The sequence below is a fragment of the Chiloscyllium plagiosum genome, unplaced genomic scaffold, assembly GCF_037043375.1.
Source record: "Chiloscyllium plagiosum isolate Xiang-an unplaced genomic scaffold, Cpla_swu_hap1 HiC_scaffold_2, whole genome shotgun sequence".
Lineage (NCBI taxonomy): Eukaryota > Metazoa > Chordata > Chondrichthyes > Orectolobiformes > Hemiscylliidae > Chiloscyllium > Chiloscyllium plagiosum.
In genome coordinates this window covers 148,091,338-148,119,151 of record NW_028270140.1, presented here as the reverse complement: position 1 = coordinate 148,119,151, position 27,814 = coordinate 148,091,338, and the positions used below count along the sequence as shown (strand labels likewise).

Here is a 27,814-nt window from a genome sequence, read left to right as displayed (position 1 = left end):
ATTCTATTTGTTGCAGGATCTAGGTCCTAGGTAATAAATTCCCTTTTAATCTACTTTTGACTAAGATTCTGGTCATCATTAATTCATCAAGTCTCCCTCAATAGCACCTTCCAAACTAGTACCAACAAGAGGGAGAAGGACAGCACATGCATGGGAACACCATCACCTACAATTTCCCCTCCAAGCCACACACCACCCTGACTTGGAAATACATCACTGTTCCTTCACAGTTGCTGGGTCAAAACCTGGAATTCCCTCCCTAACAACATTGTGGGTCTACCCAAGGCACTTGAACTGCAGCAGTTCAGGAAGGCAGCTCACCACAAACTTCTCAAGGGGGACAACTAACAAGGGGCAGCCCCTTAAGCCACACCTATGCGGGAGAATATATATAAAAAAACTATTTAACCATCTTATATAACTGAATTTCAATAGTGTGTGATAATGCTCCGAGTAAGTGCGTTTTTGGATGTTTTACTGAAGTTAAAGGTGTTTTATATAAAGATTAAGTTATTGTTGCTCTACATGTGAGGAACTCAGACCAAGGCAGCCAACAGCTTCAGGCGTGCCAGCATTAAAGATGGCGGCCCTCCAATCGGCACAGCCAGCGAGCGGAAACACTTGGCGCGGTGACGTAAGGTCGCGCTGGGGTTGGGACCTTTGACACGAGGCCGGTCTGGGCCTGGCGCGTGGTGGGACGTTGTCGGTCTCCGGGAGTGGGCTGTCTCCTTGGAAACGGTGAGTGTATGTATATATATGTATATGTATGTATGTATGTATATGTATGTATGACGGGCTGAGGGAGAAGGCAGTGCCCCGTGTGTGAAACCATCCCCCCACCTCAGCCCCAGCCCCAGCACACCGGGTCCGGGACAGAACCCCCTCCCACCCCCCGCCCCCGCGGCAATCACACCCTCCCCCCACTCCCCACCACATATTCTCAACCCTACACCCACGAAACTCCACCAACACTTTTCAAACCTTCCCACAACTCCAATCCCCTCCACCCAACCCCTTTCTCTTCACCCCATCTACCCCCACCAACCCCTACCCTGACTCTCACCTTCCCCTACCCCCACCCTCACCTACCTTCACCCCCACCAACCCCTACCCTGACTCTCACCTTCCCCTACCCCCACCCTCACCTACCTTCACCCCCACCAACCCCTACCCTGACTCTCACCTTCCCCTACCCCCACCCTCACCTACCCTCCCCGACCCTCACCCTCACCAACCCCTACCCTGACTCTCACCTACCCCTACCCCCACCCTCACCGACCCTCACCCTCACCAACCCCTACCCTGACTCTCACCTACCCCTACCCCCACCCTCACCTACCCTCACCGACCCTCACCCTCACCAACCCCTACCCTGACTCTCACCTACCCCTACCCCCACCCTCACCTACCTTCACCCCCACCAACCCCTACCCTGACTCTCACCTTCCCCTACCCCCACCCTCACCCTCACCAACCCCTACCCTGACTCTCACCTTCCCCTACCCCCACCCTCACCCTCACCTACCCTCACCGACCCTCACCCCCACCAACCCCTACCCTGACTCTCACCTTCCCCTACCCCCACCCTCACCTACCTTCACCCTCACCAACCCCTACCCTGACTCTCACCTACCCCTACCCCCACCCTCACCTACCCTCACCGACCCTCACCCTCACCAACCCCTACCCTGATTCTCACCTACCCTTACCCTCACCAACCCTTACCCTGATTCTCACCTACCCCTACCCTCACCAACCCTTACACTGATTCTCCCCGACCCTCACCCTCACCAACCCTTACCCTGACTCTCACCTACCCCTACCCCCACCCTCACCTACCCTTACCCCCACCCTCACCTACCCTTACCCTCACCCTCACCTACCCTTACCCTGATTCTCACCTACCCCTACCCTGATACTCACCTACCCTCACCCTCACCAACCTTTACCCTGATTCTCACCTACCCTCACCCTCACCAACCCTTACCCTGATTCTCACCTACCCTCACCCTCACCAACCCTTACTCTGATTCTTACCTACCCCTACCCTCACCAACCCTTACCCTGATTCTCACCTACCCTCACCCTCACCAACCCTTACCCTCACCAACCCTTACCCTCACCATTGCCTACCTTCACCCCCACCAACGCTTACCCCCACTCCCATCTACATTCACCCCCACCAACCCTCATCACCATCTCCACTCCCACCCCATTGCTCCTGTTCTCCTATTTCCACATTTCTCCACCTCTCCCCTCACTCTCCATCCCCTCCTGCCTCATGCCAGTTTTCACCATCTCACCCCACCTCCACCCCTCTAACGACCATTATCCTCCATTGCCAGCTTCAATGAACTCTCACCCCTATCGTCCCCTAAACATGCTCTCCTCACTCCGGTTTTCACCTGACTGCGTTAGAGACAAGGAGAAAAGTGAGAACTGCAGATGCTGGAGATCAGAGTCGAGAGTGTGTTGCTGGAAAAGCACAGTAAGTTAGGCAGCATCCGAGGAGCAGGAGAATCAACATTTCAGGCCGGATTCCTGAAGAAGGGCTCTGGCCCGAAACATCAATTCTCCTGCACCTCGGACCTGCCTGACCTGCTGTGCTTTTTCAGCAACACACTCTTGACTGTGTTAGAAACAAAAAAACTACAGATGCTGCAATCCAAAGGAGGCTTGGGAGAACACAGCAGGCCAGGCAGCATCAGGAGGTGGAGAAGTCGATGTTTTGAGAAGGGTTCCACTGAAATGACATCTCCACCTCCTGATGCTGCCTATTTTGCTGTGGTCTGTCAGCTTTCTGCTTGTTCACCTGACTGCAGCTGCCCCAACACTCAATATATACAAGATGGACAGAAGTGGGTAGTGCAGATTAGAGTGGTGCTGGAAAAGCACAGCAGTTCAGGCAGCATCTGAGGAGCAGGAAAATCAACTTTTCAGGCAAAAGCCCTTCATCAGGGTTGAGACAAGATGGGGTCAAACAACCAGATGTCTGTTAGATTAGATTACTTCCAGTGTGGAAACAGGCCCTTCGGCCCAACACGTCCACACCGACCCTCCGAAGAGCGACCCATCCAGATGCATTCCCCTACATTTACCCCTTCACCTAACACTACGGGCAATTTAGCATGGCCAATTCACCTAACCTGCACATTTTTGGACTGTGGGAGGAAACCAGAGCACCCGGAGGAAACCCACGCAGACACGGGGAGAATGTGCAAACTCCACACAGGCAGTTGCCTGAGGCGGGAATTGAACCCGGCTGTTTGGTGCTGTGAGGCAGTAGTGCTAACCACTGAGCTACTGTGCCGCAGTTTGAGTTAGTTGTGTGAAAACAGAAACTATTGTTTCCAATCCTCACTCTAAACTTCATTTCCTAGTTACCACCTCTATCAAATGTGTTCACAGTTTTGGTGTTGTATTTCATCTACCATGCAGCTTCAGGTATGATGCTTGCCTGCTCTTAGACAGTTTCATCTTGCCTTTAGCTCAGCTCATCAGCTCCAATATCCCACTATTATGCCTTTGTTACCCAAGACTCCACTGTTCTATTGCACTCCTGACCAGTCTCTCAAGTGCTACCCTCAAGAGCTGAATCTCTCTCTCCCCTGTGTTTGCTGACTTACATTTGCTCCTTGTCAAGCAACATCTTGAGTTTAAATGTGACCATATTTGCTTTCAAATCCCTCTGTGGCCTTGTTCCCACCTGACTTAGTAATCTGTGGCCCAGCAATCCTCCATTGCTGGTGAAACTCAACATATCCAGTGGGAAGGAAGGAGAATATCAAATCTGAACAAAGTTGTAAAGTTAACTCTGCTACCTTCCCACAGATGCTGACAGCGCAGCTGGGTTTTGTTAGCAATTTGTGTTTTTGTTTTAGATGTCAGTATCTGCAGTTCCTTTCTAATCTTCCATGTTATCTATGTACGTGTAATTCCAGCATCTTGTGTGTTGATTATAATTCATCATTAGTGAGTACGTCTTTGGTGGAGTTCTGGCCCTCCCCAGTTTAAAGGTGAGCTTTGTGTTCAGCAAAAGTTAGGAAAATAGATTAGATTACTTACAGTGTGGAAACAGGCCCTTCGGCCCAACAAGTCCACACCGCCCCGCCGAAGCGCAACCCACCCATACCCCTACATTTACCCCTTACCTAACACTACGGGCAATTTAGCATGGCCAATTCACCTGACCTGCACATCTTTGGACTGTGGGAGGAAACCGGAGCACCCGGAGGAAAGCCACGCAGACACGGGGAGAACGTGCAAACTCCACACAGTCAGTCGCCTGAGTCGGGAATTGAACCCGGGTCTCTGGCGCTGTGAGGCAGCAGTGCTAACCACTGTGCCACCGTGCCGCCCACTACAGATGGAAGTTGGTTATACTGAGGTCGGTCTCAGATTGGCCACGAATAGTGGAATGACCTTCTTCTGTTTTTACATATAACTACGAGAATTAGTACAGTGTAGGAAGAGGCAATTCAGAGAGAAAGTGAGGACTGCAGATGCTGAAGAAAACAGTCGAAAAATGTGGCACTGGAAAAGCACAGCAAGTCAGGCAGCATCCGAGGAGCAGGAGGTTCGACATTTCGGCATAAGTCCATACTAACCATCCAAAGAACATCCCATCCAGACCCTTGCTCTAACCCTGCATTTCCTATGGCTAACCCACATAGCCTACATACAGAGGACTGTTGAAGGAAATCTCAACATCCATCAGAAACCCCACAGACACAGAGAGGATGCGCAAACTCCACACAGACAATGCCAAGGTTAGACTTGAACCTGGGTCCCTGGTGATGTGAGACAGCAGTGCTCGCCTGTGTGCCACTGTGCTGAAGCAGTCTGAACACTATTGTTTTGAAGATGTGGGTGTACTGTACCTTTTAAGAGAGTTAAAAGCTAGCAGAATTACCAAATGTTCTGAATAAGATACAAGGTAACATGTGGTTCAGCTACTGGAGTAGCTGGTTGCCTGGAGACAACTGTTACAACATGGAGTAAATGCTCCTGCTTAATTTACACCAGCAACACAAAAGATTTAGCCCATGTAGTAATCTGTGATAATTTGAGAGGCCAAGACCTATTTATAGTGAAAATTAATGACTTTATTTATTTTTTTATAGATATTTTTATTAGAAATTTAACATTTTTACAAGTTTACAAAAATAAACAAAACTCTCAAGTACAAACATTGATATACAATTAAATCTTAAATAAATAATAACCAAAATTTAACAAAAGAAAAATACAGAGAAAGGAAAAAAAAAACAAAACTCAACTAACTACTAATCTAACCTACAATTAACCAGAGTGTATATTTAAGTCTCTTACACTATTCAAATAAGAGAAAGAAAAAAAAAAGCAACGGATAACACAGAAATTGGGTAGTGAGATACATGCTCGGAATGTATTAACATCAAATGTAACAAAACCCGTATTTGTGCGGGATTCCTCTCCCAAGGGGCCCCGGACCAGCCAGGTTCGTAATCTCAATTAAATAAAAGCCCTTGTTAGGATAGCCAAAATATCTGTATTCATATAATTCAAGAAGGGCTGACATATTTTATGAAATAATTCGGTCTTTCGGTGCACCATATTTGTAAGGAAGTCAAGGGGAATACATTCCATAATTAATCTGTGCCAGTTTGAAAGTCCAGGGGGGCCCTCAGCCACCCAGTTTACCAAAATATTTTTCCTAGCACAGAAAGAGAATAGAAAATAGTCTCTTCCCGTGCATATCCAGGAAGGGTAAGTTCGAAAAGCCCAAAAGGAGAGATACAGGATCCACTTTAATTTCGATTCCTAAAATTTCTGTCAGGGTACTTGCTACTTTAGTCCAGTATCTACGGATCTTATGACAGGTCCATATGCAATGTACAAGAGTGCCCACCTCTATTATACATTTGGGACACATTGGAGATGCTCCTGCCTTAAATATTGCCAATCGATCTGGTGCTATATGGGCCCTATGAAGTATCTTCAGCTGGATAGCCTGAGTTCTGTTACAGATGGTGATTCTTCTGGCATTTTCCCAAATGTCATTCCATGTTTCTATAGAGATTTCTAGTCCCAAATCCTGATCCCATGTTTTACGCAGATTGTTCATATCTCCCGATACTTCATCATGTAGTAAGTGATAAATAATACTGACGGAAGATACCCCCATTGGTCGTAGTACTCTACATTCTCTATCTGATTTATAAAGACTATCTAATAACGTAGTCTTCTTCTGTATGTAATCTCGAATTTGGAAGTATCGAAAGAGGTCTCCATTAGGTAACCTGAATTTCTGATGCAGCTGTTCAAAAGACATCAGGACCCCATCTTTAAATAGGTCCCCTAGACATGAGATACCCCTGGATCTCCAGAGTTTAAAAGTGACATCTGTAAACCCCGGTTGGAATCCCCATGCTCCCACTATCGGCGCATAGGGGGATGTTTTAAGTGAGTTGCCCTCATTTTGCTGCATTATATTCCAAGCTTTAATTGTGTTTAGTATTATAGGGTTTTTACAATGATCCGTAATGATTTTCCTCTTAGATAGATAGAAGAATACAGTGCAGTACAGGCCCTTCGGCCCTCGATGTTGCGCCGATCCAAGCCCACCTAACCTACACTAGCCCACTATCCTCCATATGCCTATCCAATGCCCGCTTAAATGCCCATAATGAGGGAGAGTCCACCACTGCTACTGGCAGGGCATTCCATGTCTGAAAATAAAAGGTTAATAAGTGGGCATTTTACTTGAGAAGCCTCGATGTCCAGCCAGATTGATTGTGGATCAGACAAGACCCAATCGGCTATGTAACTTAATAGGGAACTTAACTGATATTTCCTAAAATCTGGGAAGTCCAATCCTCCCCTTGTCTGTGGAAGCTGTAGCTTCTTTAGCTTAATGAGGGGCCGTTCTATGATTCCAGATAAAGGAACCCAACCAGCCATATAATTTACGTAGTGCCAGCCTCGGCAGTATCACCGGAAGCATCCTCATAGGGTATAGGAGACGGGGCAGGACATTCATTTTAATTAGTGCTATTCCACCTAGCCAGGAAATTGGAAGGTCTCCCCATCGCTGGAGGTCCTGCCTTAACCTTTCCAGTAAATGCACAAAGTTAGCCTTATATAACTGATCAAATACTGGGGTAATAAAAATGCCTAAATATAAGAAACCCTCCACAGACCACCGAAAGGGAAAGTGGGATCCATCCACTAAGTGGGGTATCATAGCAAGGCCACCCATTGGCATAGCCTCCGATTTTGAGAAATTAATTTTATAGCCTGAGAATGCGCTAAATGTATTAATAACTTGGATTAGGCGAGGTACGGGCATCAAAGGATTACTGAGGAATAGAAGAACATCGTCTGCATAAAGGGTAACTTTATGTTTACCTGTACCAATCCTCGGGGCCGTTATATTAGGATCAGCCTGTATAGCTTCTGCTAGTGGCTCAATTATTAGCGTAAATAACAATGGCGAGAGAGGACATCCCTGACAGCAGCCCCTACCCACACTGAAGCTATCCGAGCCTAATCCATTGGTAACCACAATTGCTTTGGAATCACTATACAATGTTGAGACCCATTTGGTAAACACCTTTCCAACGCCAAACCTTTCCGATGTGTAAAACAAATATGACCATTCAACCCTATCGAATGCCTTTTCCGTGTCTAATGAGACTACTACTCCTGGTATCTTTCCCTGATGGCAGGCTTGAATCATATTCAAAACCCTTCTAATATTATTGGATGATCTACGGCCCTTAATAAACCCCGTCTGATCCTCCTTTATGATATGTGGCAATACCCTTTCTAGTCTCAATGCTAACGTTTTAGAAAGGATTTTAAAATCTACATTTAGCAAGGATATTGGTCTGTATGACGCACAATCTTCTGGGTCCTTTCCTTTTTTAAGGATAAGAGAGATATTTGCCACTTTCAGCGAAGGCGGGAGACAGCCCTGACTGTATACATAGTTATACATGTCCATAAGTGGACCAGCCAATATTCCTGTAAATTCTTTATAGAATTCAGCTTGAAAACCATCTGGGTCAGGTGTCTTACTGCTCTGAAGTTGCCTGATTGCGTCAAGTATTTCTTGGACTGTTAGGGGAGCATTTAAGACCGATACCTGTTCCGGAGTTAGGTCTGGAAAGGTCAAATTTTTAAAAAATGATTGCATTCCCCTAGTCCTGTCTTCACAATCCTGCGATTTATATATAGAATAATAAAAAAAAACCAAGGGGAGGGAGAAAATCGTTAAGTAGAGAACAAATAAATAAATCCCTCTCCCTACCCCCCAGGATAATATTAAACAGTAAAGTTAAAAAAAAAGAAAAGGGGGGGATATAAACCGGAGTGGGGGGAAGGCAAACCAACATCCACTATCTCTTGCAATTTATCTAAGAGAGTCCAAAAATTCCTTAGCCTTTTCCGGAGATCTGAAGTTATACACTGATCCTTCATAGTTAAAGTGTAGCGTCGCTGGGTAGCGTAAGGAGTACTGAATATTTAAGTCCCTTAAACACTTCTTCGCCTCATCGAATGCCTTCCTCTTTCGGACCAGAGCTGGGGAAAAGTCCTGGAATAACATGATCTTGGATCCTTTATAGATCATGGTTTGGGGATCTTTTCCAAGATTTCTAGAGGCTTCTAGAAGTATCTAACTCTCCTTATAGCTCTGCAGCTCGATTATCGAGGTCGTCAATATGATTCTCTAAGGTCTGGACTCGCTGTTCGAGAGTCCGGACCTGATCCACAGCTGATTGCGCTATAGTTTCGGAGGTCGCAGCCTTTAGCTCTGCCCCTCCAACCCGGCGCTCGATTTCCTTGATGTCTCGGTCGTGCTTTTGCAGCGCGGCCAAGAGTGAGTCCCATCGACTTTGGGATTCTTCAATAAAAGCGTCGATCTTCGCATCCAGTTTGGAGATGATTTCCACGAGACTCGCCACCGTAGGTAAGTCCCCCGGGGCGGCTGCGGACGTCTCAGCTGCAGCTGGAGAGGGTGGGGGAGGGGTTCCTGCTTGCTGAGAGCTGCGGGCTCCCTTCCCTTTAGTCATTTTTACTGAAGATTAGATTGTTTAAATTTAATACTAAGCAACGAATTAAATTAAACAGCTATTTTAAATTATTTGGTGAGTGTGGTGGAGGGTGACCCACTTTGCCCAAGTCTTGGGAGGAGCATTGTAGACTCAGACTTGCTGGGTCGCCGCCATCTTGGATCCCCCCGACTTTATTTCTTAAAGTATAGCAGAGAATAGTTAATTAACATCTGTTTACAACTCCTTCTAACCTATCTTTTACTTTCCCTTCTATAATACTAGTCCGATTAAACCTCCCCATTAAAATTTACCAAAAATTCAAGTTTTCAAAACCTGTCAGCTGTTGGATCTTCCCGTGTCATCTTTTCTTCTTCTTAGAGGTTATACTTCACAGGTAACAGATTGATAAAGGTGCTTTAAGAGAGCTATTTTTCAGGCAGTCTCTACATGCTGGTGGCAATTCTCCTCCCAACTGTTCAGTGTTCCCTGGTCTTATACCCCCCCTCTCAAAGCATCAGATTGTGTCATTGGCTTTTAAGATTGTCAATATACTAAATTCAAACTTGATAGGAATTTAGTATTTTTCGGAGTATAATTTAAACTGATAGGCCTAATTCAAATCTGTTTCTGTCTCCAGGCAACCAGCTGCCCTAACCACCCCAGTAGCTAGACCACATGTTACCTTGTATCTTATTCAGAACACTTGGTGCTGTCAGGTAGTTCTGCTAGCTTTTAACTCTTTTAAAGGTACATATACCCACATCTTCATAACACTATATGTTTAAATATGTATTTCTCCTAAATATGAATTTTCTGTGGCTCAGTAATCAATTCTGTGTTGCATTTTTTTATTTTACAGTTCTTCAGAGCTGTGAAAGATGGGGAAAGCTCGGAAAAAGAAGATTTCTTCTGATAACATACGAAATAGAAAATCTACAAGAGACATTAAGACAAATCCGTTTGAGGTGAAAATTAACAAGCAGAAGTTTAATATACTTGGCCGGAAAACAAAGCATGACCGTGGGTTACCTGGAGTATCTCGATCTAAATCTATTAAAAGGGTAAGTAATTGTAATACCTATTTGTTCTGTGATGTATTGGGTTGTCAATGTCACAACCATAGGAAGACATGCGAGCCATCCCACCCATGCAACTCATTTGATAGATCTGTCCTGTTGGTCCCATCCCCCATTTCTTTCTCCACAGTACTCTAATATTTCCTTTTCATATGTGGATCCAGTTGTATTCTTAAAGTTCTTATTGAATTTGCTTTCACCTCTTACTAGCACCAGTTGAACGAGCAGTGCTCTGAAGGCCGGTGTTTTCAAATAAACCCGTTGGACTATTAACTTGGTGTTGTGTGATTTTTGACCTAGTCCAATCCAGAGTTGAAAAATGTGGTGCTGGAAAAACACAGCAGGCCAGGCAGCATCCGAGGAGCAGGAGAATCGACGTTTCGGGCTTATGCTGTGTTTTTCCAGCACCATATTTTTCAACTCTGGTACTCCAGCATCTGCAGTCCTCACTTTCTAAGCTCTCTAGTCCAATCCAGTCCAACACCCTTCCATGCTGTACATCTCTGATTCTGACTGTATGATCTAGGGATTTGAACTGACACACCCAAGGCATTAGCATTGGGCTTCTGGATTCACTTAAAGAATCAACACACTGGATGTGAAATGTTAACTCTGTTTTTCTATCCACAGATGATGCCAGGTTTGCTAAGTTTTTCCAACACTTTCTGTTTATCATTTGACAATGGGAGTAGGAGACCACTTGGTCAATCATGCTTGTGTCAACTCTTTAGCATTACCAGAATATTTATAAAGTTAGAATCATTGATTCATTGTGTGAGCAAATATCAAATTGTCAATTTTACTGGACTATTTTACGATATTTCTTTACTCATTTGTCTTCCAGCGTACAGAAACTTTGCTGAAAGAATATCAGGACAAGGGGAAGGCCAATAAATTTCTTGACAAACGATTTGGTGAATATGATACTACGTTAACTCCAGATGAAAAGATGACAAAGAGGTTCTCCTTGGAGCAGCAGGTAATACTCTTCTGTTTTAACACAGGAAGTAAAACAGCCTGGTGGAAATTGTCCCAAGCTGGCAAATGAGACTGGATCAGTTTGGGATTTCTATTCGGCTGGACAAGTTAGACCGAAGGGTCTGTTTTTGACTCTGATTGTATTTATTTCCCCTCTTCATTGGTTCCTCTGCACTTCCAGACCTGCTTTCCAATATTCTATTAAGAGATTAGCTTGTTTTGGAGCAGACCCCTATCCAAGATGTATACCTGTTAACTCAAGTACATGACCGGGCCAGTGCAGTACTGAAGAAAGCCTAGATTGTCACAGATGTCTTGCTTCATTTGAAACCTCCCTGAGACTCTCCAGAGAAAATCAGGAAGAACTCCCTGATGTTAACGAGAAGCCGTTTTTGTCCATTTGCCTAAAATAAAATACAGACTACAGATGCTGGAAATCTGAAACAAAACCAAATTGCTGGAGCAACTCAGCAGATATGGCAGCATCTGTGAAGAGAAATCAGAATTAACATTTTAGGTCCAATGACCCTTCAGAAGCTCTCCAGCAATGTCTGTTTTTGGTCCATTTGCTGTTTGAATTATGCAATTTTAAGTGATCTAATGCATTATTTCATTAATAAATCCAGATTTGCCATTTTGTTTGATCAGGAAAAAAAAGTCTTCTATCAGGAGCAGGTTTTGAATTGTCAGAAGTAGATGCTAATTGACAAAAGAGCTTATCTCTATCTCTAGTCCTTCAAGATCTCTGCATTTTTCCATTTCTGGACTGTTGCACATCTGTATATTTTCTTATTCCTGCTCCTGCACCATTACCACCAAGGATTAGCCCTTGGTATTTTCCTATTTCTCATCTACGCGAAGGGCAGTTGGAAACCAGAGGATTGGGAAGCTTACAAAGACAAACAAAAAGAGTAATAAGGAGGGAGAAGATTAAATGTGAGAGTAAGCTAGCCTGTAATGTAAAGAAAGACTGTAAGAGTTTTGTTAGAAATATAAAGGATAAGAGAGAAGCAAAGATAGAGATACTAGTGGGGAACAAGGAAATGGCTGAGGAACTGAATATTTACTTTATGTAAGTCTTGGAAGACGCAAGAAATATCCCCAAAATTCAAGAGTGTGAGGGGGCAGAGCTGAGTATAGTGACCATCGCTAAGGAGAAGGTGCTAGAAAAACTGAGTGGCCTGTAGGTGGATAAATCTCCTGGACCAGATGGACTACACCCCAGAGTTCAAAGGGAGATAGTTAAAGAGATAGTGGAGGCATTAGTAGTGATCTTTCAGGAATCACTAGAATCAGGAGGGTCCCAGCGGACTGGAAAATTGCTGACGTGGCATCCCTGTTTAAAAGGGAATAAGGCAAAAGATGGAAAACTATAGACCAATTAGCCTAACCTCGGTCATGGGTAAGATCCTGGAATCCGTCGTGATGGATGAGATTTCTGAATACTTGGAAGTGTATGGTAAAAAGGGCAAAGTCAGCATGGCTTCATCATGCCTGACAAACCTGCTAGAATTCTTTGAGGAAGTGATAAGCAAGTTAGACCAAGGAGCGCCAATGGATGTTATCTACCTGGACTTCAAGAAGACCTTTGACTAGGTGCCGCCCAGGGGGTTACTGAGTACGATATGTGCCCATGGTGTTAGAGGCAAGGTGCGAGCATGGATAGAAGCTTGGCAGTCTGGCAAAAAGCAGAGAGTGGGGATAAAAGAGTCCTCAGGACAGCAGACAAGTGATGTTCCACAAGGCTCAGTGTTGGGAACGCAGCTTTTCACTTTATGCATTAACAATCTAGATGAAAGAACTGTGGGCATTCTGGCTAAGTTTGAAGATAATACAAAGATAGGTAAAGGGACAGGTGGCATTGAGGAGACGGGGAGGCTATAGAAGGTTTTGGACAGATTAAGAGAATGGGCAAAGAAATAGCAGATGGAGTACAGTGTGGGAAGGTGTGAGGTAGGAAGATGAGAGGCATGGGCTATTTTCTAAATGGGGAAAAAATTCAGAAATCTGAAGTGCAAAGAGACTTAGGTGTTCTAGTCCAGGAATCTCTCAAGGCAAACTTGCAGGTTGAGTCAGTAGTTAGGAAGGCAAATGCAATGATGGCATTTATTTTGAGAGGACTTGAATATAAAAGCAGGGATGTACTTCTGAGGCCTGATAAGGCTCTGGTCAGACCACATTTGGACTATTGTGCGCAGTTTTGGGCCCCATAGTTTGGGAAGGATGTACTGGCCTTGGATCGTATTTAGTGCAAGTTCACGAGAATAGTCCCAGGAATGAAAAGCTTAACATATGAGGAATGTTTGAGGACTCTGGGCCTATATTTGATGGAGTTTAGAAAGATGAGGGGGACTCTAATTCAAACATGCAGAATACTAAATGGCCTGGACAGAGTTGACGTTGGGAAGATGTTTCCATTGGTAGGAGAGGATTGTATTCCTGATGAAGGGCTTTTACCCAAAATGTCGGCTGTATTCCTGATGAAGGGCTTTTGCCCGAAACGTCGATTTTACTGCTCCTCGGATGCTGCCTGAACTGCTGTGCTTTTCCAGCACCACTCTAATCTTACCCCAGGGCACAGCCTGACTGTAAAAAGAAGACCTTATAGAATGGAGATAAGGAAAAACTTATGAGAGAGTGGTGAATCTATGAAACTCATTGCCAAAGAAGGCTGTGGAGTCCAGGTCATTGAGTATATTTAAGACTGAGATAGATAGGTTCTTGAGTATCAAGGGTTACAGGGAGAAAGCAGGAGAATGGGATTGAGAAATCTATCAGCAATGATTGAATGGTGGAGCAGACTTGATGGGCTGAATGGCCTAATTTCTGTTCCCATGTCTTATGGTCTTATCTCATTTCTGCATGTGGGATCTTGCTGTGTAAAAATGCCAGTGCTGTGCATTAAAGTATTCCTATGTGTATAAAGCACTGAAGTATTTCTATGTCTGGCATTAAGCCACTAAATACAAGCCTTTCCTTCATGTTGTAGTGATTCGAATCCTGAACTCGCAGCACAAAAATGTCTGAAGGCTGCATTTTCTTAAAAATCGATGCTGCTTAAAACTGAGGCAACACCCACAAGGACATGAATGTTGGATTCACATTGCAGGCTGATGACATCTTTTGTTATTCAGAAAACTGTGTGGTGTCTCAATATCCTGTTGGTCTGACAGATGCTTGGATTGCTGCAATGACTGGGGCTGACCAAGGATTGTGTGTGTCAGTCAGTATTAAATACTCTAGCTCGTTCCCTCCTTAACCCAGTGAATTCAAATGCTCTTGGAGTCCAACCCAGTAATCACTCCAACTCCCTAGATTGTATGCATCTGCTGCAACTTCCTCTACTGCTCTGCTGTTTATGTACATATTACTTGGTCACATGGTCCTGGCATCCCCAACTTTTTTTCTAAATAGTGACTTAAATTTCTCATCATAGTACTTTTGTGTAGATGGTTATTTCATATGAATGTCTGCCTGGCATATTCAGTTTTATAATGTTCTGTTTTTGATGGGGTACTAGGTCAGAAACTTGGAATAGGATAGACAAAAAAAACTAGATAAAATCGGAGAACTGCCTTGACTAAATGAGTGACTAAATAAGAGGTCCTAAGATACGTAACACCATGTCAAACTAAGCAGTTTGAGAAACAATGGCAAGAGGAAGCACTGCAATTGCCCTGTCATCCTGGTCTTCAGCAGAGTCGAACAAGAAGACTCCATTCACTAATCCAAAGTTTTGTTTCAAATCTTAACAGCTTTATTTTCTTTGTCTTTTCCCACTTGTTCATGAGCTGTGATATTGCTGGCTAGGCTGACATGTATTGGTACCCATCCCTGATTGCTGTGGAGAAGGTCAACTGCCTTCTTAAGCTGCTGGAGTGTAAGTGATGAAAGGATCCCCAGAGGCCTAAGCATTTTCACCAGTGACAGTGAAGGCATGGTGATATATTCCCAAATCATGATGCAGTCATGGCTTGGAGAGGAACCTGCAGGTCATGGTGGTGTTTCCATGTATCTGTTGGCCTCGTCCTTCTAGATGGTAGAAGTCATCAGTATGGAAGATGCTGTTTGAGAAGCCTTGGTAAGTTATTGAACTGCATTTTGTAGACAGGTGACAATATGCAGAGAGAGTGTAGGGAGTGAATGTGGAAGTTGGTGGCTGTCCTGCCACTTAAATGGGCGGTTTTGCCCAGAATATTGTCAAGCTTCTGGAACATTGTTGAAGCTTTATCCATCCAGTCAAGTGGGAGCATTTCATTGCACTCCTGACTTGTACTTTTTTGATGGAAGACCGGCATTAGCAAGACAGGAAATGAGTTACTCACTGCAGCAGTCATAGCATCTGACCTGCTGTTGTAGCCAAGGTGTTTATATCTAGTCCAGTTTAGATTTTAGTCCATGATGACCCACTGCATATTGATAGCGAGGAATTCAGTGATAATAATGCTGTTGAACGTAAAGGGGTGATAGTTAGACTCTCTCTTGCTGAACATGATCAGTGCTCAGTGCTTGTGTGGTGTGGATGTTACTTGCCACTTATCAGCTCAGGTAAATAACTTGCAAATCGGAACACTCAAGATCCCCTTGTGTCTCCAATCCACGAAGACTTTTCTCAAAAAGCAAGAATACCAGGAATGCTGCAAATCTGAATTAATTCAGGTCAGGAAGCATCTTATGCAATGAAAAGATAAGGTAATTTGTATAAGTCTTTGAAAGTTTCAGATCTGTGAAATTTTTCATCAGAACTTAATCTCTTGTTTTTCAAGGGGTAGATGACCTTATTCCTCCCATGAAAATGAACTACCCTGTAATTAACTGTATTAAAATTAATGGTGTGACCAATGTTGTGTAACTCTGCTGGATTCACTTAATTGTTTGGGTTCTTGTTGTTTCAGCGGCAGCACACAAAGAAGAACATATACAACCTGAATGAAGATGAAGATCTCACCCATTACGGGCAATCCCTGGCGGACATTGAGAAGTTTAATGACGTGCCAGACAGTGATGATGAAATGGAGGAAAAGGGCCTTCTGTCAGGTGAGCACGAAAAATGTCATATGATTTAACTAATCCTGATTGTTTTTAAAGGGCTATAATATATACAGGGCTTGCATTATTTTTCACTATCAGTCCCTGCCTATGATGGGAATCAGTCAGATTTTAATAAAGCACAAGGTGGAGAAACTCTCACTCTTTAACTATTCAGTAGTAAAACTTTAAATTGACTCTACGAATCTGAGTTGTATTCGAAGGCAACACTTTGAAGAGACATTTATTGAAGAGAGCATTTTTGATGATGGTAGAGAGATGATTCCGTGTTTTCTTCCACTCCCTGGAAGGAATCCAGTGTTTTTTTTAGCGTGGGAGGATTGGCAGATGTTGAAAATGGCAGGAATCTGTAATAGGCAAAAGTGAGGACTGCAGATGCTCGAAACCAGAGTTTAGATCAGAGTGGTAGTGGAAAAGCACAGCAGGTCAGGCAGCATCCGAGGAGCAGGAAAATCGGTGTTTCGGACAAAAGCCCTTCATCAGGAATAGGGCTGATGAAGGGCTTTTGCTTGAAATGGTCGATTTTTCTGCTCCTCATATGCTGCCTGACCTTCTGTGCTTTTTCTGGAATCTGTAATTGACAGTTTTGATGAGAGGAATTTGTTTGTGAATTAACATGATAATGACTTACATCCTTCATGACTGATTAATCATTAAGTCATTCACTGCTGTATTGTAGGAAATATGGCAGCTAGTTTTAACACAGTGAGGCATACTAAACCGCAGTGAGATCATAACCAGGTAATACCTCTCTCATGAATTGAATTGACACATAGTCAAATGAGTACAGTGAAAAGTTTAAAGTTGCCCCATTACAGCACCACCTTAGGTACGAAAGTACGTGGGTTCAGATACTTAAGATCAAATTCTTAGGAAACAAAAAACAGTTAGACAAGTAAAGAAATAAACAGTCCAGCATTATAGGTCATAGGAATAAATTAGAAAAAAATAAAGAAGTAAAAAGTTCAGAATATCAGTGTCTCTGACCGAGTCCTTGCCAGCATCTAGACTCAGGGGAGACCTCCACTGCCTTGGAACTGCCTATGCCGGACCCACCAACATAAGAGTTGCCCCACTTTTAGGCACCATCTCTTTGCTGCTGGCCATACTTTGCTGATGTGGCTGAACCCACGGTCCCTGCAACCAAGAGTCCCTGGCTCTGCTTTTGATAGAAGGATAAATATTATCCAGGTAGCTGGATGTGCTTAGTTTTTAATTTTGTTTTTTAAGTTCACTTGATGGTCAGATTCTGTTTATCAACTTATTCAAAAGACTGCACCTCCTGAAAGTACCCAGGGATAGCAGTCTTTATTTTGCATTCTGTAATAGAACTTGAATTCATGACATTTGTCTCTGAGGTGAACTGAGTGACCAAAAGATATAGTAGCAGAATTAGGACTTTCAGCCTATCTAGTCTGCTCTGCCATTTGATTATGGCTGATCTGTTTCTCAATCCCATTCTCCTGTCTTCTCCCCATAATCTTGATCCCCTTACTAATCAAGAAACTATTGATCTCTGCTTTAAATACAGTCAGTGCCACAGGGGCTGGGGAGGCCAAGTCATTGAGTTCCACCACAGAGTCACCACCTTCTGGCAGACAAAGTTTCTCCTGACCTTGGTTCTAAAGGCCCTCAGGCTGTGCCCCCACTCCTAGTGTCTCCTGCTAGTGAAAACATCTTCTCCATGTCAGAACCACCCCCGCCCCCAGCTTTCAAACTCCATCAAGTATAGACCCAGAGTTCTCAATCTCTCCTCATGACAAGCCTTTCACCCCCAGGATCAATCTTGTAAATCTCCTCTGGGCCCCCTCCAAAGCAAATACATCTTTCTTTAGATTCAGGACCCAGAATTGCTCACAATATTCTAAATGCAGTCTGACCGAAGCCTCACCAATTCACCTCTGCTCTTGTTTTCTAGCCCGCTTGAAATGAATGATATTGCATTTGCCTTTCTAACTGCCAGGTGAACTTGCATGTTAACCTTAAGAAAATTCTGAACTCGGACTCCCAAGTCCCAATGCATTTCAGATTTATGAAACCTTTCCCTGTTTAGAAGATACTCTACCCCTCTATTCTTCCAACCAAAGTGCATGTCCTTACATTTCGCCATATTGTATTACATCTGCCAAGGTTATAATCTGGGTTCCCAAGTTCAGATCCCACCATTGAAGATGGTGGAATTTGAATTCAAAAAAGTCTGGAATTAAGATCTAATGAATTTTTTAAAAAAATTGAATTAAGAGTCTAATGATGACCATGAATCTTTGTCAATTGTCATGAAAAATCCATCTGGTTCATTAATGTCCTCCAGGGAAGTAAACTGCCAACTTTACTTGCTCTGGACTACATGTGACTTCAGACCCACAGCAATGTGGTTGACTCTTAATTGCTCTCTGGTCACCTAGCATGGACAATAAATGCTGGCCTAACTGGCAATGTGAATGAATCATCCTGTGAATGAATGAAAGAAAACCCACTGGTTCTCCATTGTCTAACTTGCTCATTACCTCTTCAAAGAATTCTAACAGATTTGTCAGGCATGACCTTTCCTTGACAAAGCCGTGCTGATTCTGCCCTATTTAACCATGCACTTCCAAGTACCCTGCAATCTCAGGCTTGATAATCGATTCTAAGATCTCATCAATGACTGAGGTCAGGCTAACTGGCCTATAGTTTCCTGCCTTCTGCCTTTCTTCTTAAACAGCCATTTTCTAGTTCTCTCTGCCATCCCTGACTCCAGTGATTTCTTAAAGATCACCGCCAATGCCTCCACAATCTCCATAGATAACTTCTTCACAACTCTGGGCTATAGTCCAGCCAGTCCAGTTGATTTATCCACCTTCAAACTTATCAGCTTCACCAGCACTTTCTCCTGAGTGTTTGCCACTACACACTCTTGAAGTTATGGTATGCCGCTGGTGTGTTCACTGTGAAAACTGATGCAAAGTACCAATCACTTCCTCTGCCATTTCTTTGTTCCACATTACTACTTCTCCCGCCTCATTTTCCAGTGGTCCAATGTCCACTCTTGCCTCTTATCTTTTAGATATCATAAAAACCTTTGCAATCTTTTATGTTACCAGCTAGCTTTCTCTCACTTCATCTTCTCTCCCCTTATTCCTTTTTTTTAGTTGTCCTCTCATTAGTTTTTAAAGGCTTCCTAATCCTCTGGCTTCCCACTAATCTTCATCACATTGTATTTTCTGTTGCTTTTATACTACCCCTAACTACCCTTGTCAGCCAAAGTTGATTCCTCCACCCCTTAGTATGCTTATTCTTCCTTGAAATGCATTTCTGCTGTGTCTCCCAAATGACCCCTAGAAACTCCTGCCACTGCTGCTGCACCATCTTCCTTACCAATCTGGCCAGCTCCTCCCTCATGTCTTTGTTAGCTTTACTCAATTGTAATGCTGTTACATCTGATTGCAGCTCCTCCCTCTCAAACTGCAGGGTAAATTCTATCATATGGTCACTGTTCTTTAGGGGTTCCTTCACCTTCAGCTCCCTAATCAAGTCTGGCTCATTACATATCGCTAAATCCAGAATTGCCTGTTCCATTGTAGACATTACCACAAGCTGCTCCAAATAAAACATCCATAAATATTCCACAAATTCCTTTCTTGACATTGGCTGCTAACCTGATTTTCCCAGTCCACCTGAAGTCCCCTGTGATTCTTATGATAGTGCCTTTCTTACAGGCCTTTATTACTTCCCCCATGCTACTGCTACTAGGTGACGCAACACAACTCCCACCTGGTCTCTCTTCCTTTGTAGTTCCTCAACTCTACCCATACGGATTCTATGTCTTTCAATTCTATATCACTTCCGCTATCAATTTAATTTCATTTCTTACAAATATGACAACCCTACCCCATCTGCCTGTCCTTTCAATAGGCCATATATTCTTGGATATTTAGTTCCCGGCCCTGATTCCCTTGTAGCCATGTCTCTACCCACAAGCTCAGGGGCTGAGGGTCTTTCAACACCACCTCCTCGATCCCTCTACCTGCGTCACTCATCGTCATATCCTCTTGTCCCTGACCATTGACCAAGTTTGAGCGAATTAATCTAAGAGGTGTGACTGCCTCCTGAAACACTGCATCCAGGTAGCTCTCCCCGTACCTGATATGTCACTGGGAGCAAAGCTCAGACTCCAGCTCATCAACTCAAAGACGGACCCCTCAAGCATCCAGCACTTGCTGCAGATGTGGTCACTTTGAATGACAGCTCTCACATTGCCTGGCCTGGCATCTTCATTTTAAGGACTTCCTACTTAATTTGGTTTTTAAACATTTTATACTGTTCTTTTAGTTTGTAGCCTGCAAATATTTTTCCTGTTTGCCTTCAAACTGAAAGTTACCTGTAACAGGTAATTACAAATTTGACTACCACCAACCAATGAACTCGGGGTTTTACCTGTGGTGTCACTCTTGTGCTGGAGCTCTGATCCTAGGTTTCAATTTCCTGTTAGTGCATAGCTGATATGTAATACAGTATTGGCACAAGAGAAAAACCTTATTTACTTTTGAACAGATGGCTGGCTGGATAGTTTATTATGCTCCCTCATTACTCACAGCTGAGTTCACTGCGGCTGCACACTTTGGCGGTGGTGGGCTGTTGCAGAAGAAGACAGCATCTAAGCAGCAGGGTGAGGAGGAGGAACCAACACCCAAGTCCCGGAAAGAGTTAATTGATGAGCTTATTGCTAAATCTAAGAAGGAGAAGGTATGCTTTTCAAACTTTGTGCTTATCGGTGCGTATAATTAGTAGGGACCATGATAAACTGAAGCACTTCAGGCTGATGTGTCACAACATTTACCTAGTCATGTAGTCTTTGGCTGGAACTGGTGTTTTGACTCATTAAATGAAGCTTAATATCTCACTGTACTGTAATTTTCATCCCAGTGCATCAGTGTTTTCCAAGACAATTGAAAGAAAATAGATGTTACTTCAACAGAAAGGTAGACCAAGACTGCCGAAGGAAGCTAAAACATGATGAGTTTGGGTCATGAGATTTCTGCGGATTGATAAAGCTGTAATTCATGGTCCTGAGCTAGTACCTAAGGTTGGAGGAGTTTAACTGAGGGAAAGTGAAAAACCATGGAGGGATTTCAACAATAACCCAGATTCAAATAGTGTCCTTAACAGTGTCCATAGGTGCTTCACAGGAGCAAAGAAAAGTCACTGAGCAACCTAAAGAAATGAAGAGGATGAGCAAAGGGTTGGTGAAGAAGCTATTTTAACAACTGGCGAAAAAGAGAAGTGGAGAAGGAGCATTTAGGCCCAGTTTCCATAAAACATAATCACCATTGGTGAGGCAGTGTATTTGAAGGCCAGAGTTGGAGGACTGTGTTACTTTCATAGAGTCATACAGTGTAGGAAAGGCCCTTTGTCCCATTGAGTCTGCACTGACATAACTAATACTAACGGTGCACTAATCCCAATTTCCTACATTTGACCCATATCCTTGGATGTTATGATATCTGAAGTGCTCATCCAGATATTTTTAAAGCTTATAGGTTTCCAGTACCTTCCTAGGAAATGCATTCCACATTTCCACCACCTGCTGAGTGAAAAAGATTTTTCCCCAAATCCTCTCTGAATCTCCTGCCCCTTACCTTAAAACTATGTCCTCTGTGATTGACCATCAACCAAAGCTGCTCACTGTTCACCCTTCAGTGCTATCACAGCCTTCCTGTATTGAGATGACCAGAACTGCACACAGTGGCCTAACCAGCGGTCTGTACAACTACGACATTACCTCTTTGATCTTATTTATGTCACAACTGATGAAAGCAAATGACCCACATGCCAATTATTGTATTTACGTGCTCTGCCAACTTCAACGATCTGTGAATAATGATCCTCAAGATCCTCTGTTTCCTCTAAGCCTCCCAGTGTCCTGCCCTTCATTAAATAACTCCCTCATCTTGTTTCTCCCTCACACTTAACAGGGTTAAATACCATCTACCACTGGTCTGCCCACTATATCTTATAACCACAACCATCTTCATTGCTATTATCCATCCTGCCAATCTTGGTGTTGTCTACAGATTTGTTTAATATTATCCCCACATTTTCATCTATATCATTTAAGTGACTTGACGCCGGCCTCCAGTCACTTAAACAGCCTTCCACCACTACACTTTGTGTCCAATTACTAAGCCAGCTTCTGGTCCATCTCACCAAGTTTCGCTGAATTCTATGTACTTTAACATTCTCAGTCACAGAGTCAGAGATGTACAGCACAGAAACAGACCCTTCGGTCCAACTCGTACATGGCGACCAGATATCCTAACCTAACCAAGTCCCATTTGCCAGCACTTGGCCCATATCCCTCTAAACCCTTCCTATTCGTATACCATGACTAGGAGTCATGTGTACATGACTCTGTGAGCTACAAATTCTGTGAATATGATCTTAACCTCCACAGCCACCTGAGGAAGGCGCTCTGAAAGCTAGCTTCCAAATAAACCAGTTGACGATATCCTGGTGTTGTGTGATTTTTAACTTTATTCATATACCCATACGGATGTCTTTTAAATGCTGTAATTGTACCAGCCTCCACTACTTCCTCTGGCAGCTTATTCCATACATGCACCACCCTCTGTGTGAAAAAATTGCCCCTTAGGTCTCTTTTATATCTTTCCCCTCTCACCAAAAACTTATACCCACTAGTTCTGGACTCCCGCACCATGTATTTATCCTATCCATGCCCCTCATGATTTTATAAACCTCAATAAGGTCACGCCTCAGCCTCTGACGCTCCAGGGAAAACAGCCCCAGCCTATTCGGCCTCTCTCGATAGCTCAAATACTCCAACCCTTGCAACATCCTTGTAAATGTATTCTGAACTATTTCAAGTTTCACAACATCCTTCCAATTAGAAGGAGACCTGAATTGCAAAGAATATTCCATGAGTGGCATAACTAGTGTCCTGTACATGACCTCCCAACTCGATGCTCTGACCAATAAAAGGAAAGCATACCAAATGCCTTCTACACTATCCTGTCTGCCTGCAACTCTACTTTCAAGGAGCTATGAATCTGCACTCTTTGTTCAGCAACACTCTCCAGGACCTTGCCATTAAATATATAAGTCCTGCTCTGATTTGCTTTTCCGAAATTCAACATCTTGCATTTATATAAACTAAACTCCATCTGCCACTCCTCAGCCCATTGGCCCATTTGATCAAGATCCTGTTGTAATCTGAGGTAACCTTCTTCGCTGTCCATTGCACCTCCAATTTTGATGTCATCTGCAAACTTACTAGCTATACCTCCTATGTTCACATCCAAATCATTTATATATATGACGAAAAGCAGTGGACCCAGCACCGATCCTTGTGGAACACCACTGGTCACAGGCCTCCAGTCTAAAAGGTCAGTCTCTCATGTGGGACCTTGTCAAACGTTTGCTAAAATCATACAAACTGCATCAACTGAACTTCCCTTATCAGAACATTTGATCACATTTTCAAAGAATTCTAACAAATTTATTACGTGTGACCTCCATCTGGCAAATGGATATTAATCCACTACTTAAGGATTTTCTCCGATAGTTTCTCTTCCATTGATGGGAGATTCACTGGTCTGTAATTTCCTTATTCATCTCTACCACCCCTCTTAAAAAATGAAACCGCATTAGCCATTATTCAGTCCTCTGGTACTTCCCCCATGGCCAGGCAGGAAGTAAAAATTTGTGTCGCAGTCCCTGCACTTTCCTGCCCCACCTCCAGCAGCCTGGGATGCAGTTCATCCAAACCAGGGGATTTGTATATTTTTAAAGCCTAACAAAGCCTCCAATACCTCCCCATTTCCTATATCAAATTGTGCAAGTTCCTCACCTTCCTTTTTTTGAACTCTGTACCTACGTCCTCCTTTTCCAGAGTGAAGACCAAAGAGAAGTATTCATTTGACACCCTTTCAACATCCTGTGGCTTCAAACACAGGTTGCCCCCTTAGTCCCTAATGGGTCCTACTCAAACCCTGGTTAATCTCTTCCTTTAATGTATTTATAAAATATCTTAAGATTCTGTTGGCAAGTTCTTTATCATGCCCTGTTTTTGTTCTTCTTCCTTAAGTTCCTTCCTGTATTTCTCTAGAACTGCAGCTGAATTGCTCCCTTTGGACTTGCGAAAAGCCCTGTCGTCTTCCTCATCCAGTCCTGAATTGGACTAGACAACCAGGGTTCTCTGAACTTCTTGCTCCTACATTTCCCTCTAAAGGGTACATGTTAGTCCTTGTTGAATGCCCTCCACTACTCCAATGTGGTGATCTTGTTGGCAAGGAGGTGTACCAGTCCTGCTTTATTTTAATAAAATCTGCCTCCCCCACTCCCAATCCAAAGCCATCTTTCGTAGGCCACCTTTTTCCTTGTCAAGAACAATTTCGAATTGTACGTGTTGTGGTTGCTATCGGTAATATCCTTCTCTCTCTCTCTCTCTCTCTCTCTCTCTCTCTCTCTCTCTCTCTCTCTCTCTCTCTCTCTCTCTCTCTCTCCTTCCCCCCCCCCCCCCCTCTAATGTCCTCCTCTCTCTCTCGCTCTCTCTCCAGAACCAGATCCAGCACTGGGCCACCCCTTATTGGGCCTTCTCTGTATTGATACAAAAAAAAATCCCCTGAACGCATTTTAAGATAGAATCGAATCTACCCTTTCTAACCCTTAACTTTGGAGGGTTTGATGTTTGGCAGTGGCTACATGGCTGGGCAGTGGTGAGTTTGAAGCGTTTCAACATTAGGAGGAGAAATTTAGAGTCACAAACTGAACTCAGAACCAAAGGTGGACAGAGTGCAGCCACAGAGCTTTGAATGAGTTGAGGTTATGGAGAATACAAAATTTTAATCTCCCAACTGTCGGAAGCCAATGACGTTGATGGGCACATGAGCAACCATGAATTGTTTTGAAAAGGGGGTCACTGGGCCCAAAACGTTGTTATGGGTAAGTCACCACAAGTTGCACATGATTCAGCTACTTATTAAGCTATCACTCAGACAATCAAGTACTGAATAATTCATATTTTATTGCATGTTACAACCAAATATAAAATCTCGCAACTAAGCAAGAATCAGCCTGTGACTCAACTTAGCGATTACTCGATTAATGGTGAAATCTGGCCAAGACTTCAACCAACAGTGGTCTGAGGCAGACATGGAAGTGTCCAGAGCTCAATCCTTGTGCAGTCTTGTTTTTCGATGTTCTGCTATTGAGTTGTTCTCGTTCAATGCTTACACAGATTTTCATGCTTCAGTCTCTGAGGTGGTATACTTATAATTTCTTTTTTAAGTCCTTTCATCTGTGGCTGGCTTGTAGTTTTTGTCTCTTGTTACATTTGGCAATGACTGTTTGTTTGTTTGAAGATTAAATTAGATTCTATTCACTACAGGGTGGAAACAGGCCCTTCGGCCCAACTAGTCCACACCGCCCCTCCGAAGAGAAACCCACCCAAACCCATTTCCCATACACTTACCCCTGACTAACGCACCTAACACTGTGGGCAATTTAGCATGGCCAATTTACCTGACCTGCACATCTTTGGATTGTGGGAGGAAACCCACGCAGACATGGGGAGAAAGCGCAAACTCCACACAGACAGGCGGGAATCGAACCCAGGACCCTGGTGCTGTGAGGCAGCAGTGCTAACCACTGAGCCACCATGGTGGCCGCCTTCTGAAGATGCAGCTTATCGGTCATTAACTCCTTAAATTCTTCTAGGCAATGCTTGTCCGTTGTGGCCATGAAGCATCCAATTTATCAAGCAGTTTTATTTATGTAATCTCACTAAGACATGACTAATTGCTTGAGTCTCTGTAATTGCTTGAGTGTCTTTGTTCCTTAACAGTTTATTCCTGACAGAGTTCTTGCTGCATGTGACAGGTTTTGATTTTTGTTGGTTCATTCAGTCCATAAACAGTCATTAAAGTTCTGAAGTCTATGATGTCACAATATTAACTCTGCTTTCTCTCCATAGATACAGCGTGGCCTGCTGAGCTTTTTGAGCAATTTCTGATTTTGTTTTTGAGTTTACATGCTTCCTAGTTTCTGGACCTTTGGATAACTGCCTGAAGTGCAAACTTGTAAACTCTCCATTCTCTGTAATACAAAACCTTTCGCCTTCCAGCTGTAACACTGTTACCCTGCCAGTTACACTCCTAAAAAAAAACACACCTACCTGCTCTGTACAATTCTGAAGCTTTCCTTGTGACCTCACCACTTCATGAAGGTAGCTGTTAGATTGGAAGAAGTAATATTTTTTGCTAGAAATGAAATATTTTCCTCAAAAATTTATCTTCTCAGAAGTTTACTTAATACACAGTTGCAACTGTTTTAGAATATTCAACTGATCTCCTTTAAATATTTACAGGGAGACAGTGTCGTAGTGATAATGTCACTGGGCTAGCAATCCATTACCTCCGACCAATGCTCTGAGGTTATGAGTTCAAGTCGCACTATGACAGATGGTGGATTTTGAGTTTATTTTTTGAAAAATCTGGAATAAAGAACTAGCCTAATAGCATCCTTGTAACTGTGGTCAATCATTAAAAAACTCATCTAGTTCACTAATGTCCTTTAGACAAGGAAATCTGCTAGACTCCAGACACACGGCAATTTAGTTGACTCTTAACTGCTGTCTTGGAACTTAAGTGTGGGCAGAACTGCTGGTCTAGCGAGTGATACCCCATCCCAATAATGAGTAAGGAAAATCATACAATATTTCAGTAAATTTCAAGCATTCCTGTATAGAAACTAGGTTCCCATTTATTCCATCTTTTATCTTAGCCTGCTGGAAGGCACCGCCTCCCTAACCTGCAATCTTCTTCCCGACCTCTCCGCCCCCACCCCAATCTGTCCTATCACCCTCACCTTGACCTTTTTCCACCTATCACATTTCCGACGCCCCTCCCCCAAGTCCCTCCTCCCTATCTTTTATCTTAGCCTGCTGGACCACCTCCAAACGGACCCCACCACCAAGGATATATTTCCCTCCCCTCCCCTATCAGCATTCCGTAAAGACCACTCCCTCCGTGACTCCCTCGTCAGATCCACACCCCCCACCAACCCAACCTCCACTCCCGGCACCTTCCCCTGCAACCGCAGGAGGTGCAAGACTTGCGCCCACACCTCCCCTCTCACCTCCCTCCAAGGCCCCAAAGGAAACTTCCATATCCGCCACAGATTCACCTGTACCTCCACACATATCATCTATTGCATCCTCTGTACCCGATGTGGCCTCCTCTATATTGGGGAGACAGGCCGCCTACTTGCGGAGCGTTTCAGAGAACACCTCTGGGACACCCGGACCAACCAACCCAACCACCCTGTAGCTCAACATTTCAATTCCCCCTCCCACTCCACCAAGGATATGCAGGTCTTTGGACTCCTCCATCGTCAGACCACAGCGAAACGACGGTTGGAGGAAGAACGCCTCATCTTCCGGCTAGGAACCCTCCAACCACAAGGGATGAACTCGGATTTCACCAGTTTCCTCATTTCCCCTCCCCCCAGCCTGTCTCAGTCAAATCCATCAAATTCAGCACCACCTCCCTAACCTGCAATCTTCTTCCCGACCTCTCCGCCCCCACCCCAATCTGTCCTATCACCCTCACCTTGACCTTTTTCCACCTATCACATTTCCGACGCCCCTCCCCCAAGTCCCTCCTCCCTATCTTTTAT

General features: G+C 43.8%; 1 protein-coding gene across 1 annotated transcript in view; it reads left to right on the top strand.

Moving 5' to 3' along the window:
- Positions 1-588: 588 nt before the first annotated feature.
- Positions 589-27,814, top strand: part of nop14 (NOP14 nucleolar protein homolog (yeast)) — a 58,366-nt gene continuing 31,140 nt past the window's right edge. The window contains exons 1-5 of the mRNA XM_043703789.2: positions 589-738; positions 9,898-10,099; positions 10,959-11,093; positions 15,988-16,129; positions 20,718-20,866. Of these exons, the coding sequence (XP_043559724.2) occupies positions 9,917-10,099; positions 10,959-11,093; positions 15,988-16,129; positions 20,718-20,866 (609 nt within the window). The 5' untranslated portion in view covers positions 589-738; positions 9,898-9,916. The remainder of the gene's footprint in view (positions 739-9,897; positions 10,100-10,958; positions 11,094-15,987; positions 16,130-20,717; positions 20,867-27,814) is intronic.